Source organism: Sapajus apella, unplaced genomic scaffold, assembly GCF_009761245.1.
Source record: "Sapajus apella isolate SASKATOON/1434 unplaced genomic scaffold, GSC_monkey_1.0 scaffold6, whole genome shotgun sequence".
Lineage (NCBI taxonomy): Eukaryota > Metazoa > Chordata > Mammalia > Primates > Cebidae > Sapajus > Sapajus apella.
The window spans coordinates 18,895,627-18,912,284 of NW_022436946.1; the positions used below are offsets into that span (position 1 = coordinate 18,895,627).

General features: G+C 39.6%; 1 protein-coding gene across 1 annotated transcript; it reads left to right on the forward strand.

Annotated features, from left to right (window-relative positions):
- Positions 1-5,062: 5,062 nt before the first annotated feature.
- On the forward strand, positions 5,063-5,555 carry LOC116548988 (stabilin-1-like). The gene is made up of 2 exons (XM_032274439.1): positions 5,063-5,276; positions 5,447-5,555. The coding sequence occupies exons 1-2, from the start codon at positions 5,098-5,100 to the stop codon at positions 5,553-5,555; spliced, it is 288 nt and encodes a 95-aa protein (XP_032130330.1). The 5' UTR covers positions 5,063-5,097.
- Positions 5,556-16,658: the final 11,103 nt, after the last annotated feature.

The window sequence follows — 16,658 nt, forward strand, 5'->3', positions numbered from 1 at the left end:
GATATTTGGGGAGAGCGAAATGTACAAGAACGAGACGTTGTACTTCTGTATAATGAGATACTTTGTTTACCATACCTTTAAAAATTTAAATCGTGACAAAGTTTCAAATTCTGAGCAATGATGTTATGCCTGGACATTAACTAGTTTATGTAGTACAGGTATATGGTACTGCTATGAGTAAATTGGAAGTAAATTGAGTAAATTGGAATAAAAAGCAATTTACTTAGTTTAAAAAGATAAAAACCTTTTAACTTGAAACAGAATGCTATTGGGATTGGTTTGTTTTAGTGCAAAGAAACCAGGTGACAGGAACATTAGGTGCATCCATCCACAAATTAGCACTTTTGTGAATAATAACACTTCACTCACTTCACTTATGTTGAATGCATCTTAGGATGGGATTGAAGAAAAGAAGACCCTTACACAGCCACAATAGCTGGTGTAAAGACTGCACACTAGAAGCCAGCAAACTACTCTGATTTTCAAATAATTCTAACAAGTTGAGTATCTGATGCCCATACCCGTAGCATTTATGGGCTGGTAGGAAAGTGCAACTGGTTCCCCTAATATTTATTTAATGCCTAAGCTGTGTGCTGAGGATGTGCAGGTAAGACAGGTCTTTTACTTAAGACCTTTTACTAAAGACTGATCATATAAAATAGCAGAAAGTCCTCTGCCCTCACACACATCACCTGCCTGCTAATTTACCTGGCCGCAGTGCATTCTCTCAGTCTTCATGGTGACTTATCTTACAAATGAAAAGAACTCAATAAGTAACAATAAAAACTGCAAAAATATGGTCCACATTCATAGTGAAGAGGATGAGGATATGCCACCTACATATGCCGCTTCAGCATAAGGATTATTTTTGAGCTGAAAGCAGTTGAGAAACTAAAGACTCAGGAACAACTCTGTCCTCCCCCTTTCTGCCTAAAAGCAGGACATAAATTTCCCTTCATAAAGGTGACATAAATTTTTATTTTTAAAGCTTTACTGGGCCAGGCGTGGTGGCTTATGCCTGTAATGCCCACACTTTCGAAGGCTAAGGCAGGTGGATCAGCTGAGTCCAGGACTTTGAGACCAGCCTGGGCAACATAGCAAAACCCCGTCTCTACCAAAAATACAAAAATTAACCGGATGTGGTGGCCCAAGCCTGTAATGCCAGCTACTCCGGAGGCTGAGGTGAGAGGATCATTTGAGCCTAGGAGGTGGAGGTTGCAGTAAGCCGAGATGATGCCACTGCATTCCAGCCTGGACAATAGAGCTAGATCCTGTCTCAAACAAACAAACAAACAAACAAAAAAGCTTTACCACTCACCCATACCAGAAAGAGGAGAATGAGTCTTACTGCCTAACAAACCCATACATTTTCTAGTAACCTTCCCATACTGCAAAAAGGCTAAGCCACCTTTTCCTTTGTCTAGTCTCTTCACACTTCATTAAAATGGTATAGAAACTCCCAGTTCTAAAAACCTCTTTGGGCTTTCAGTTCTTGCCTGCGAAGCATGTACGTACTTGTGTCATAAATCTTTTCTCCTCTTAATCTGTCTTTTGTCAATTTAATTCACACAATTCCACCTACTGAACTAAACGGGCAGGAGGAAAGAGTTGTCTTCCCCTACGGTATGTACCAACAGATACATGAAAGTTTCATTATCTTACCTAAGAAGAGGTATCAGCCCAAATGCCACATATTTTTCACCACCAGTATTTTGAATGTAGAGTCATCCAACACCTCCCACATGGAGGAACATTTGAATTACCCAAGTCTGAAAAAAAAATTTTCACAGAGCTTCTTTCAGAAATGACAGGGAGAAAGGGAAGTACAAGGTGAACCCTGAACCTGCCAAAAAGCAAAGACAAATGGGAACTATCTAAAACACAAGGTCTAGCTTGAAACAGCTTTCTTTGAGCAAATGAGAGACAATCTGACATCGTAAAAGGATAACAACTGTAATTATTATAACATACTGAATACAAAATCTGTAAGTCCATAATGATACTCAAAATAGGAGAAAGAAGGCCGGACGTGATGGCTCACGCCTGTAATCCCAACACTTTGGGAGGCCAAAGCTGGTGGATCACCTGAGGTCAGGAGTTCAAAACCAGCCTGGTCAATGTGATGAAACCTTGTCTCTATTAAAAATACAAAAATTAGCTGGGCGTGGTGGCAGGTGCCTGTATTCCCAGCTATTCTGGAGGCTGAGGCAGGAGAATCACTTGAACCTGGGAGATGGTGGTTGCAGTGAGCGGAGATCAAGCCACTGCACTCTAGCCTAGGCAACAGAGCGAGACTCTCTCAAAAAAAAAAGAGGAAGAAAAACTAGTAGGCCACCATTAGAAGTGACAAGTACACAACTCCTTAGTCTCCTTACTCTAAAAATTAAAGGGAAAGAAGCATTTACCATGACTTTTTAGAAGTAGTAGTATGGGAAAGCTGCTTTGCACAGAAGAATATCCAATAATAAATATAGGAGACATGAAATAATTGGAAAATTACCATTTTGCCACCACAACTAATAATTGATTGATGCAAAGATCATCGATATATTCTAAAGCCATTACATGAAAGGCTAATATGGACCGAGATATTTATAAGTTGACAAAATACTACCCCCCACAAAATACTTGCTAATTGCTGAGGAGAGAACATATTTTTACCCCGTGTAAGCAAACCTGGTTGTTACCATGTTTATCATGATTAAACTCAGCATCATAATGGTGGACAATCTGTGCCTTCTCCGAAAGCTACAGCATCACTGCAAGGTAATCTGGCCATAAATGTTTCACCTGAACTGCTAAGGCTTTAAATATAATTTTCAGATTTCCAGAAATACAGAAGCTAGAGGAACAGGTAAACTCACGTGATGAGGAAAGAATTAGAACAATCCAGAATGTGTGATATTCTAGAAAGTCATTGGCTCAGGCTTTTCAAAATCTTGGTAGGGAGTTGTGGTACAGGAACAGTGTGGTGGCTTAAAACTAAACCCTTCCAACCCAGTGTTTGGCAGTGTGCCAGTGTATATTGTCCCCTGGGGAGAAAAGGGCTGTGTGCTAATAGTCAGGGAGGAATGGCCAAAACATAAGGAGGGAGAGGGAAGTGTGGACCAGACAATCAATGCCCTCATGAGTCATGCTCCTGAAGAGGCTGAACCTTAGCTAAAGCATTGGGCAACCTGGTTCTTTTGTGCTTTCATAAAACAAATTAATACCTATGAATTTGTCTATTTAATTGATTTTTAACATTTGCTGGTTCTGTCAAGAACCAAAAATCCTAAAGGGATGTTTATGATTTTTTAGCCTCTATAACAGTTTGCAGATTATCTCTAACTGTAACTCATTCTCAGCACCATTTAGCAGTCATTAAATAGGATTTGTTCCTCACATCAGCAAACTGAACTGTTTCACTGCTGTCACAGGAGGCCGTAGCTATGGTAAAGATCAGCGGGGAACTGTCGTGACCTCCTTTGGAGAACAGTCCCTGACCTCACCCTTCTACTTGGGTTAGGTACTTCACTTGAGGGCTTTAATACTCCTTGTGCCAGCTCTGACCATCCCTTTTACCACATTTTTCTGTTTCCTGCATTGGACTTTAAGCCACTGAAAGGCAAAGACTATGTTTTACAGTCTTTGTATCCCCAAATGCATAGAGATTGCTCAATGAATAGCCATTTAATGAATGAATAAAACTTTTATAAACATCAGATCTGTTAAGTACTCAGATTTGTCAAAAAATAAAGTAGTACTCCCAGATAAATTTCAAAAAAAATAGAAAGAGAGAAACAATATCCTGGGTAATCTTAATGTCCTAATGTTTTGTAGGCAAACAGCCTGTTGCATGGCAAGAGTGGCGCCATCTTGAAGCAAAACCTCCATGATGACCTATGATATCTGGCTGCTCCATACAAAGGTGTTCTGCAGCAAGGTTTTTAAACAATGCGTGTAGCATAGACAACCCCTTATAAAGATGATTATCTAACTTCTCCAGTGGTCATAAGTTTGAGATGGGACTTGCTGTCCAAGTCTTTACCCTAAAAAGCTTGCTAAATAAAGAATACTTTCTGGAGGGTGGATGCGAGGATGTATCATCTCATGGCCTCTGGAGAGTCACTTTGGTTTATAAGTCCCTGTTTAACATTTCTTTCTGAAAAACTGAATTTGTCAGTCACTTTCTTCAGGCTCACACCTCCCACAGCCTTTCAGGATAGGTTTTCATATACCTGTTCACACCCAAACAAGCTTCTTCAGCCTGAGCCTAAAAATTAGCTAACATTAACATCTAAAATTTTTTTCTTTTTTCAAAAATTTTTAAATTTCTATTTTTTTCCCCTGAAAAACCAACCACAAGTATAACATTAACATCTAAATCTTAGTAACTAAATGAACCTACCAGCTCATGCCAACACACAAGTCTTTTCTGAAATTCCTCCAAAAGACTTTTCGGTTTCCAAGTGGTGTCTGGCAATCCTAATCTAATGAATCATTCTAAGTGACCACCTGTTCCCCGCCCTTGCTTCACTGAGTTCCATCGGTCCAGTCTTGACTCCAGAAAGTCCTCTGCCCTCACACACGTCACCTGCCTGCTAATTTACCTGGCCACAGTGGATTATCTTACAAATGAAAAGAACAACTTCAGCTGGGTGCAATGGCTCACACCTGTAATCCCAGCACTTTGGAAGGCTGAGGCTGATGGATCACCTGAGGTTAGGAGTTCAAGACCAGGCTGACCAACATGGCGAAGCCCTGTCTCAACGAAAAATACAAAATTCGCCAGGCATGGTGGCGCATGACTGTAATCCCAGCTACTCAGGAGGCTGGGGCAAGAGAATTGCTTGAACTCAGAAGGCAAAGGTTGCAGTGAGCTGAGATCATGCCACTGCACTCCAGCCTGGGCAACAAAAGCGAAACTCAGTCTCAGAGAAAAAGAAAAGAACAACTTCTCCCTACACATTACACTCTGGTAAGAGTAGAACAGGTCGGGCGGTATCACAGAAGAGTTTTGGAACCTGTAAGTATCTGGATGGATGGGTGCCATATAACATCTCCAAGAGCAGGAGGTTGGGGGCAGGTCTGGAGCCTAGAGCAGGGGATCTGAAGATGGTGGCTGCCTTCGTCACTCCCACCCTGCTCCCTGTGTGTGTGCAGAGTGCCGGCATCACGCTTCCTGCGGACCGCCAAGTCACAGTCCTGGTGCCCTCTGAGGCTGCCGTCCGTCGGCTGAGCCCCGAGGACCAAGCTTTCTGGCTGCAGCCACGGATGTTGCCGAACCTGGTCAGGTGGGACCACCATTGCCAGGCTGCAGGAGGGGCTTCCTGCAGGACCCCGCCCCTCCCCGGCAAGTCCTCAGCCTGGCAGGCGCTTACCCACTGGGGTGGGCCCAGTACCAAAGGTCTCCGTAACTTACACTAACTGATTCCATGACCCTCCCAAACTGTGCCCTCTCCAGGGCCCATTTTCTCCAGGGTGCCTTCTTCGAGAAGGAGCTAGCCCGACTGCATGGGCAGGAAGCGGCCACCCCGGACCCCAGCAACACACTGGGAGATTCGCAACATTAGTGGGGTATGTGGTGAACCCTGGGCCACAAAGGGACCAGGTGGTGCATGGGAGGGAGCCTTTCCCCCAGAGGACAAGGTACAATCATGGACAAAATAATTGGATGGGAAGGGTTCAGGTTCAGGTTACCACACTGTTCCTGAACCATGACCCATTTCTGACTTTCAGGGACTCCTGCTATATTGACTCATTCATCCTACCATACTCCTTTCTGCATGGTGAGTTTTCTCTTCAGGTCCCTCATTTCTCTTTTGTGATATGGTCCTGACCTAGCGAATTTCTACCAAAATAATCGACTCTGTTTTAATTCTTGCCCAAGGATGCTCCTTGGTCCCCATAGAAACTACAGTTGCAAATGGTTACAAAAAGGATGCAGTCATGCAGTTCTACAAGAAAAATAACAGTACAAAGCTAACTGGGACCCTTGGTGACCCAGGGCGACTCGGGATGAAATTTCATTTTGCTGGAAGAAGAATATGTGTTTAATGTGTAAGCTTTTCAGTTAATGTTTGAGTATAATATTTTTAAGACAGCACTACACCTATTTAATAATAGACTTATTTCAGTAGCCAGACATAGTTGAAGGGCCTGATAATATTTAATATCAGAATGCAATATTATAAATTATTTTAAATATTTCTAACTACAAATGTAACATTTTATGTAAGTAACATGTTGTTTTACATTTTTAAATTCAGAAAAACTCATTGAATAAAATGTAAAATGATCTATAATCATATCTCTTTAGACATAGATATACATAGACATATAAACACATACTCCTACGGCATGTATTTTATAAAAATGAAATGAGGCCGGGCGCGGTGGCTCAAGCCTATAATCCCAGCACTTTGGGAGGCCGAGGCAGGTAAATCATGAGGTCAAGAGATCGAGACCATCCTGGTCAACATGGTGAAACCCCGTCTCTACTAAAAATACAAAACATTAGCTGGGCATGGTGGTGCGTGCCTGTAATCCCGCTACTCAGGAGGCTGAGGCAGGAGAATTGCCTGAACCCAGGAGGCGGAGGTTGCGGTGAGCCGAGATCGCGCCATTGCACTCCAGCCTGGGTAACATGAGTGAAACTCCATCTCAAAAAAAAAAAAAAAAAAATGAAATCATGTTGCATTATGCCATCATAAACTACTTTTGTCCTTCACAAGATATTGTGACTAATTTCTCATGTTATGAAGCATTCTTCTATATTCTATATTATTATTTCAATTGTGCCTAATTTATTTTATTTTTATTTTTTGAGGCAAAGTCTTGCTCTGTTGCCCAGGCTAGAGTACAGTGGCATGATCTTGGCTCACTGCAACCCCCGCCTCCTGGGTTTAAGCAGTTCTTCCTGTCTTAGCCTCCTTAGTAGCTGGGACTACAGGCACCTGACATCATGCCTGGCTAATTTTTGTATTTTTAGTAGAAACAGGGTTTCACCATGTTAGCCAGGCTGGTCTCTAATTCCTGACCTCAAGTGATCGGCCCACCTCGGCCTCCCAAAGTGCTGGGATTACAGGCATGAGACACCTCACCCAGCTCAATCATGTATATCTTTATATAAATATATCATAATGTGTTTAACCAATTGCCAATATCATTGTTCAGTCTCATTTAAATTCAGCTCAGTTTCTTTGTATTAAAAATAGCTCCATGATAAGTACTTTTTTTCTATAATTCATTTAAATTTTTAATTTTTTTTTTTTTTTAGACAGAGTTTCACTCTTTTTGTCCAGGCTGGAGTGCAATGGCACAGTTTCAGCTCACTGCAACCTCCATCTCTCAGGCTCAAGTTAGTCTCCTGTCTCAGCCTCCTGAGTAGCTGGGATTACAGGCATGAGCCAACATACCCGGCTTTAAATTATTTATTTAAACTAAATTCCCAAAAGGAGGTGTGATAGGTAATAGATTATAAATCATTATAAGGGTTTTGAAATATTTTGCCAAATTATCCACCAAAAAGTTCATGCAAATCTACATGCTTATAAGCAATTCATGAAAGTTTATTTTTATCCCAATAGCCCTCATTTTCTATTTACATGGTGCAAACGGATGTTATTTTATCTTTTATTTTATTATTAATGACTCTACATATTATTTCATGTATTTAATAACGACTTGTACACCTCTCTTTATAAAGAGCTTTTTCTTTTTTTTCTTCTAAGTTATTGATCTTTTTCTATTACTTTATAAAATCTATTATATATATTTTTTTAACTTTTCTTTTAGGTTCAGGGGTACATGTGCAGGTTTATTATATAAGTAAACTCATGCCACAGGAGTTTGCTGTACAGATAATTCTGTCACCTTGGTACTAGGCTAGTTACTGTCCTGCTCCTCTCCCTCCATCCACCCTCCACCCTCAAATAGGCCCCAGTGTCTGTTGTTCCCTTCCTTGTGTCCACTTGTTCTCATTATTTAGCTCCCACTTATAAGTAAGAACATGCAGTATTTGGTTTTCTGTCCCTTTGTTAGTTTGCTAAAGATAATGCCCTCCAGCTCCATCCATATTCCTACAAAGGACATGATTTCATTCTTTATTATGGTTGCATAGTATTCCATGGTGTATAGGTACTATATTTTCTTTATGCAGTCTACTGTTAATGGGCATTCAGGTTGATTCTCTGTCTTTGCTATTGTGAATAGTGCTGCAATGAATATAAACGTGTACATGTCTTTCTGGTAAAATGAAAATCTATTACTTTAAATACTTTGTCATATATACTGAAAAAAATTCCCGAATTTGTTACTTGTGTTTTAATTTGTATATAGTTTTTTGCATACAGAGTTTGAAAATTTGTGTGTAGTCCTATGTATTAATTTTCCTTAGTGGTTTTATTTATTTGCTCTAATAATTTAAATATTTTTCATTCCTTCCCTTTCATTTAAATGTTTACTCTATAGATTGTTTATAGAGGCTTCTACTTCTTTATTTCTTTAATATTTAATTGCTTAAAGAATCTGGAGCTTACTTGGGTATATTTTATGAGATAGGGTCTTTATTTTTTCTACAAAGCAACCAAGTGTCCAAGTGCCATCATGACATACAATCAAGAACTTCCAGGTCTCAGGCCAGATGCAGTGACTCACACCTGTAATTCCAGCACTTTGGGAGGCCAAGGTGGGCAGATCACTTGAGGTCAGGACTTATAGACCAGCCTGGCCAACATTTCTGCTAAAAATGCAAAAAAAATAACCAGGCATGGTGGCACATGCCTGTAATCCCAGCTACTCAGGAGGCTAAGGCAGGAACATTGCTTGAACCCAGGAGGCAGAGGTTATAATGAGCAGCTGTTTTGCCTGCTCATAAATCTAGTAGTACCTGCAGACATTTATTCTAGCATCATAAAGATGTTACTTTTGTGGATGTTGACTCAGCATTACACATCACTAACTTATTCCTCAAGCATTGACCATGAAGTGCCGGAATATTGCAATTAATAATTCTTGGTACCCTGCCTATTCCAACAAAAAGAAAAAGAAAAAAGTAAGCAAGAAAGAAAAGACAGCCAGCATATTTAATTACAGTATTGTCACATGTAAATAATCTGTGAAACCAAAAATAAGCCATAAATGTGTTGACTAAGATAAATTATTCTGAATAATCTCAGGTTTCAACTTTGTTCATAAATATAACATTTATTAAAGCGACTACTTATTTAATAACATAATGCCAATTGGAGAGAGGACACCTTCATGGCGGCCAGAATACTTTTCTAAAATCATGTCATGTAAGAAATTACCCTAATGCCACATAGCCTCCAAGTCCACTGCCAGACAAGCTATCACAGAGATCATGGAAATGAAGGACTCCAAGACCAAGTTAAACTGTTCACATCAACAGTTTATTAAATCAACTTAAAACACATATACACCATGGAATACTATGCAGCTATAAAAAAGGATGAGTTCATGTCCTTTGCAGGGACATGGGTGAAGCTGGAAACCATCATTCTCAGCAAACTAACACAGGAACAAAAAAACAAACACCGCGTGTTCTCACTCATAAGTGGGAGTTGAACAATAAGAACACATGGACACAGGGAGGGGAACATCACACACCAGGACCTGTCGAGAGGTGGGGGGCTAGGGGAGGGAGAGCAGTAAGAGAAACACCTACTGTAGATGAGTGGTTGATGGATGCAGCAAACCACAATGGCACATGTATACCTGTGTAACAAACCTACAAGTTCTGCATATGTATCCCAGAACTTCAAGTATAATAAAAATAAAAATAAACAAATAAATAAAGATTGTTCAAGTGAATTTAAAAAAATACATAGTGGGAAGCAAGGGAAAGAAGGAGCAAGTAGTGTACATTATTATACTTAGGATTGGATGCTCGCAGCATGAATGGGCTGCACTACCTGAATCCTGAGGAACTCCATATTCATGCATCTTGTCTTCCTCTACTGCTCCATTAGCCTTTCCTGCTTGTGGTGTGGTTACAGGGACCAGAACTGAGGTTTGAACAAAGGGTTCCATATATTTAAGGCTGCCTAAGCCACTTGCTCTATTGGAAAGATGCAAGGACAGTACATCTGGCCACAAGGGACTCAAATGTACGTAGTACCTCATGATTATTAGGCATTTCTTGGTCATTCTGTCCCTTTTAACATGCATCTACATTTAACACATACATACGTACTTTACTTACTAACCATTTATCTATGTGTAACAAATCTTAGTTCATTCATTTGTTGTTTTCTATAACAGATCTTAATGTTCTCAAACAATATAACATGTATATGTTGCAAATCTCTAACACAATTCTGACTGCTTAATCTGCTGCTGTTGTACCAAATCTTTATAACTCATCTTGAATTTCAACTTGGCATAAAAATCCTCCAGAAAGTTTGGCTTTAATTTATGGTGTTAATTTATTTTTCCTAATAGTGACCAGCCCTGATTCTGCTTATTTCCAAAGTAACAGTGAAAGCAAAACGTTGTTTATCTGTCTAGATTTTCCTCTCACTCCTAAGATCTATACATTTCCCATCCACTTAGATCCTTATTAAAAACTCCTTTACTTGGAATGCAACTTTTTATTCCTCCTTGCTCTTCTTAATTAGAAGGAAGGAAGGAAGGAAGGAAAGAAGAAAGGAAGGAAGGAAAGAAGAAAGGAAGGAAAGAAGGAAGGGAGTAAGGAGCAGAGGAGGAGGGGTATGGAGAGGGGTGAGAGCTGACTGAGCAAGATGATGGAAAGTGTGTGCTGGGAAGGGGAAGAGGAAGGGAAAATCATATTTGAAGGCCTCAGCCCGGGCCTATCATTAGGTGGAACAAGTGTTCTCATTCACCTTCCTTTTCCTTCACTGGAGTTTTTTGTAGCCAATTCTGCCACAAAATTTTTGAATGTCCACAATAGGCATCTACAAGAAAACACTGTGTCTCTTTTCTCTCCAAGGTCTCTTGCCACGTATATCACAGGCAGAGTAACCAACTGTCCTGTTTGCTCAGGGCTGTTCAGTGTTAGCATTGAAAATCCCGTATCCCAGGACACCTCTCAGAGAGCCAAGAAGGGCTTGGAAAGGGAAGTTATATTTAAGACCAGGTTTGAAAATGAGTGGATTAAAGGCAGAACACACTCTAGTGCTGTGAAGACAGGGCTGTGCAAGCAGATCCTAAAGAGTGTGGATCTACCAGTTTGACTGGTTCAAGTGGCAGAGGACTGGGAGACAAGGCTGGAAAATTTGGTTGGGACCAGATTAGAGAAAGTCTTACATGCCAGGCTAAGCAACTGGGACTTTGTTACATCAGAAGTGGGATTTGTTAAAGAACTCTGACCTTGGAACTGACAAGATGAAGTATAACTCTGGAAAGACACATCTTTCAGGTCTGTGCAGGATTTATTGGAGGGGACAAAGAATCAAAGCCCCAAGCCCAGTTAGTTCACAGCAATACGACAATAATCCAAGGATAAGGGACAGAAATCTAAACCAAGGTGTTGGCCTAGAGATAAAATAAAAGTGATAGAGTTAAGAATTTGAAACACAATAGTTAGTGAAACTCAGCAATTGATACTGGTGGAGAAAGAGAAAGAATTGGGTGACGCCGGGACATTAGAAGCAGAGTGAATTGGGTATTCCCAGAGAAGCCCAGAACAAAGACGATGAAAATGGGAGAAGGGGGAGAGGGCTGAAAGCTGAGTGAGCAAGAGGGTGGAAAGTGTGTGCTGGGCAGTGGGATTCTTCCCCAGATCTCAGACACCTTCAATGTAGTCAATAATTAAGTTCACCACTCTTAGCTGTGAATGATTTTGTTCTGGAAACCAAGGAGATGGCTAAGGAACAGAGAGCACACAGGGACTCCTATGCCTGGAGGCTGAAAGAGTCCTGTAATTAAAAACCCCTAAGAATTTGCAGAAATCTTAGAGAGGGGCTGGACTATCACATGACAGCAGAATTTGAGACACTTTAACTAGATCTTCAGGGATGGGGGTGGCATTGAGCTAAATTCTATTTAAATGCCCAAAAGGAAACAGTAAAGAGAGAGACAATAAAGGAAAAAAACTGGACGGGCACGGTGGCTCACCCCTATAATCCCAACACTTTGGGAGGCCAAGGCAAGTGGATTACTTGAGGCCAGGAGTTCAAGACCAACCTGACCAACATAGTGAAACCCCATCTCTACTACAAACCCCACCAGGCATGGAGACACACGCCTGTAGTCCTGGTTGCTTGGGAGGCTGAGACAGGAGAATTGCTTGAATCCAGGAAGTGGAGGTTGCAGTGAGCTGAGATGGCACCACTATACTCCAGCTTTGGTGACTCTGTCTCAAAAAGAAAACAAAAAACTAAATAATGGTAAAGATGTCAGTTTGCTTGATAGAAATAAGTGAAGTCATTTGCCGAGAAGAAAGGAAGATACTGAGGAAGGACTCTTAGCAACTTGGAAGGTGTAGGTGTACAAGTGATCATTGAAACGAGGAATGTAGACAAGGTCACTGAGAGAGGGTGCATAAAGTTAGAAAATTAGAGGCCTGCAGATGGAACACTTTCACCATCTTTGTGATAAGAATCTGAAATTTTTTGTACATTTCATTAGCTGCCTGAGTTATTACATACTTAATACATTTCTTCTTTTTGACCAAGAATAAGAAATAAACACTGTGAGGACATTTACATCAAGAACAGTGATTCTTTTTCTTCAGTCAAAATAAAAGGGATCATTTACTTATTATGAGGCATTCACTAGTTTGTATTATTTACTCAGGAGATAATGATGTCTTATATTGTGAATTTTGAGATAATCTCTATTTTTATGCACTGAAGTAGTTAGTGCTCCTGACCACATTTTGAGCAAATGCCAGATTGGCAGATTAGGCTTAACAACTCTAATTAGGCTTTCCAAATTTGATTAGTGCTAGGGATTAGTTCCTTCTTTGATAGTTTATTTTGCAAGATTTCTTAGCTTGAAAGTATGTTTTGCTATTTTTGGTATCATATACATCATCTAAACCATTATTATACATTCCAATAGACATTCTCCAGTCTTGATTTGTTGTCGTTATTCCCTGGTAAGATGTTCTGAATACTGAAAGGAAAACGTTAAAAGCTATATCAAATTCCACTTTCTGGGTCATCAGGGCTGTATATTACTATTTGTTGGTTTAAGTATCCTCCTAACGTGCCAGAAAGTATCCACGCAGTTTATGTTCAAACTTCTCATTGTCCATTTTAAATGTGTGTTATAATTGTTTTTTTCAGGAAAATATTAACATAGATTCTAGTAATAGGATATTAATATCTGGTCTAGCAGATTTTAGATCTTATTCAATTTTGTCATCTCATTTGCTTCTTTGGCATAAGTATTCCTCATTTTTTAGTTGTGCAATTGATATTTAAAACAGACATCACACAAGCCTTAATTGGCAAGGCTAATCTTATTTGCATTCCAATTAGAGAATAATTGACAATTACACGATGAGGTTTTCTTTGAATATTGTAAAAATTAGAAGATATAAGAAGTGGAAAAAATAGAAAAAGTTTAAGAGTACTAGAGAGAAATAGAATCAGAGTGGGAGGAAATTTGAGTCTATTCTCCCTTACACAGTAAAAGATTTCCTTACAGATGGTCCTCTATTTGAATACATGGTCCACCTAAAAGCTCTTTGTCTAAATATTGTGTGGTTTCAAATGGCAAGTATCTTCATTGTCTATTGATCTAGTAATATAGTGAAAAACAAAATAATTACAGTCAACCAAACTGCAAAAATCCCTTCACTATAAAGTATTAGCTACCAGGCAGGCATGGTGGCTCATGTCTGTAATCCCAGCACTTTGGGGGGGCCAAGGCAAGTGGATCCCTTGAGCCCAGGAGTTTCAGACCAGCCTGGGCAACATGAAAAATCCCATCTTTACAAAAATTGCAAAAATTAGCCAGGTGTGGTGGTGTGCACCTGTAGTCCCAGCTACTAAGGAGGCTGAGGTGGGAGAATCACCTGAGGCCAGGGAGGTGGAGGCTACAGTGAGCTATGATTGAGCCATTGCACTCTAGCCTGGGTGACAGAGTGAGACTCCATCTCAAAAAAAAAAAAAAAAAGAAAGAAAGAAAGTATTAATTACTCAAGGTCCTCTAACTTTTTTCATTCTTTATCACTTCAGAGTAACAGTAAATTTTACAGACATAATTTCTATATATAAACAATATGTAATACTACCATGTTACTTTTTAATTAATATCTTTCAAATACTTATCTGAAACAGGTATTTTTTATATAGCATAATTCGTGTTATATTATAATGCTCTGTTGTATTTTTATGCAATCATTTGTTTAACCAGTCCCCAAATCTCGATAATTTCCAGTAGAATCCACTTACAAATATCCTTGAATTTTTTTCCTTTTCATTTGTATCATTTTCTTGATATTATACCAAAATTAAATTTATCAAATTAAAAGGAATATTCCATTTTAGGGGAAGTTGGGGGGTTTTTGTTTGTTTTTGTTGTTGTTTGTGTAAAATATGGTAGTCATATGGTGACAATCTAAACAGCAGTTACAGAAGATGGATTGATCTACATTAACTCGCATGCACAGATCTCAAAAACATCATTAAGCAAAGAAAACAAGTTGCTAAACAATTCAATATGCCATTTGCATTAAACACACAATATTTCCAATCAGTTCAGATATGTTCATAAAAGTATTCAAACAAAGTCTAAATGGAAGTACAACCAACATAACAGCCATTAAAAGGGGAAGGGTCTGGAGGGGGAGTGGGCGGTAGTTGAATGAGACTGTCTTTATAACAATCTAATTTCTCAAAAGGAGAACTAATTCATGCCTTACTTGGATAATTGGAATGAATTTAACTTTTACAAAGCAAAAAAAAGCCATACACAGATTGGAATAAATGTGTGATGGTATATGTGAACAGGTGAAGGCGGAGCTCATCACACCAGGCTTTGCTGCCTCTGCATGATCCTTATAACTAATGAGGTTAGTTCCTAAAAGGAACCTCACATGCGTTAGGCTGGGATGTGGCCCAGCATACCTATTCCCTATTTCCTGACAACCCAGATTGGCGGTCAGGCACCCAGTTACCATGCATGATTAAAGCTACAGACTTCCTCAGGCCCTCCACTTACCAGATAGACCCCATGTTCAGTGCCCTGAAACTTTTATGGGTTGTTTTTTTTTTTTTTTTTTAAATAATAGGTAGTATTAAAAAGCATCTGCTTTCCAAAAGCCCTTAATACACTGGGTTTATTATTTACTTGGCACTTCCTAAATCGCCAGCACTGCTGAAATATTTCCATTGGTCAAATATTTATCAAGTGCCTAATAAATTGCCAGAAACTCACTGTGTCTTGTAAATAGGCATCATTTGTTCAAGGAGCAGCATGGTGAAGTGGTTAGGGGTATGACTTTGAAAGGCAGATTGCTATCTGTGAAAAGCTTTAAAGGCAGGCCTCCCATGCTATTACAATTTCCCATAAAATTAAGTATGAACTCTTTAGCTGTGGATCTGAGGCCTGCCACAGTTCATTTCTACATGCTTATTTTTTCTGGTTGTTAAATATTCGCTAATATCTTTCAAATGGATCAAACAAATTAGTAATTTATTGTTCCCTGTCTTTGAAAACGATGTCTAATAACTATATTCTAATGTATGATACACATTTCACCTAAAACGCCTTCCCTATGACCTGTAGGAAAAGTTTCAGTCCTTCCTTTTATGACCATCTCATATGTCCCCTTCATCTTATCTTTCCAATGAAATAAGGATACTTTCTCCTCTGAAACCTTCCTGTGCTTTGTTTTTACCTCTTTTGGGGTGGCTAAAATATTTTACCCTTCATTATACACAATTATCTTACTAGACAGCACTTTAAAGGAGTCTAACACTTTGCTTAGCACATAGGACAGATTTGACTTTTTTTCTGAAATACATGATGAATTGACTTATCCATGCTCACACACCAAGGCCTCATTTAATCTATGCCTAAAAAAAGTGAAGTGGCAAACCTAGGAAATTTCCAGATAATTTAAGAAAATTTTTTAAAATTGATTTTCTAGCCATTTCCTAATCAAAACCTTCAAGAAACTACACTTTTTTTTTTTTTTTGGTTTTGGGTTTTTTTTTTTTTGAGACAGAGTCTTGCTCTGTTGCTCAGGCTGGAGTGCAGTGGTGCAATCTCGGCTCACCGCAAACTCCGCCTCCTGGGTTCGAGTGATTCTTGTGCCTCGGCCTCTGAGGTAGCTGGGACTACAGGAGCATGCCACCGCACCTGGCTAATTTTTTATATTTTTAGTAGAGACAGAGTTTCACCATGTTGGCCAGGCTGGTCTCGAACTCCTGACCTCAGCTGATCCACCCACCTTGGTCTCTCAAAGTGCTGGGATTACAGGCATGAGCCATCATGCCCAGCCTACTCTTTTTTCTTAATCAATCTTTGCCTCATTTTCTCTGTGGAGATGTGACTTTCATAGATCCCAGGGTTGAAGCTCAAAGTATTTGTCCCCAAGACCTTGATGAAATCTGACAAAAGGAAGAAATGTATCATCCGCTTCATTCCATTGTCTGGAGGGCTTAGCACTTTATAGCCCTCAATCCTGGTCTCAGGTATCCTCTCCACAATTACTAGGCTCTTGTTTGTTGACCCCC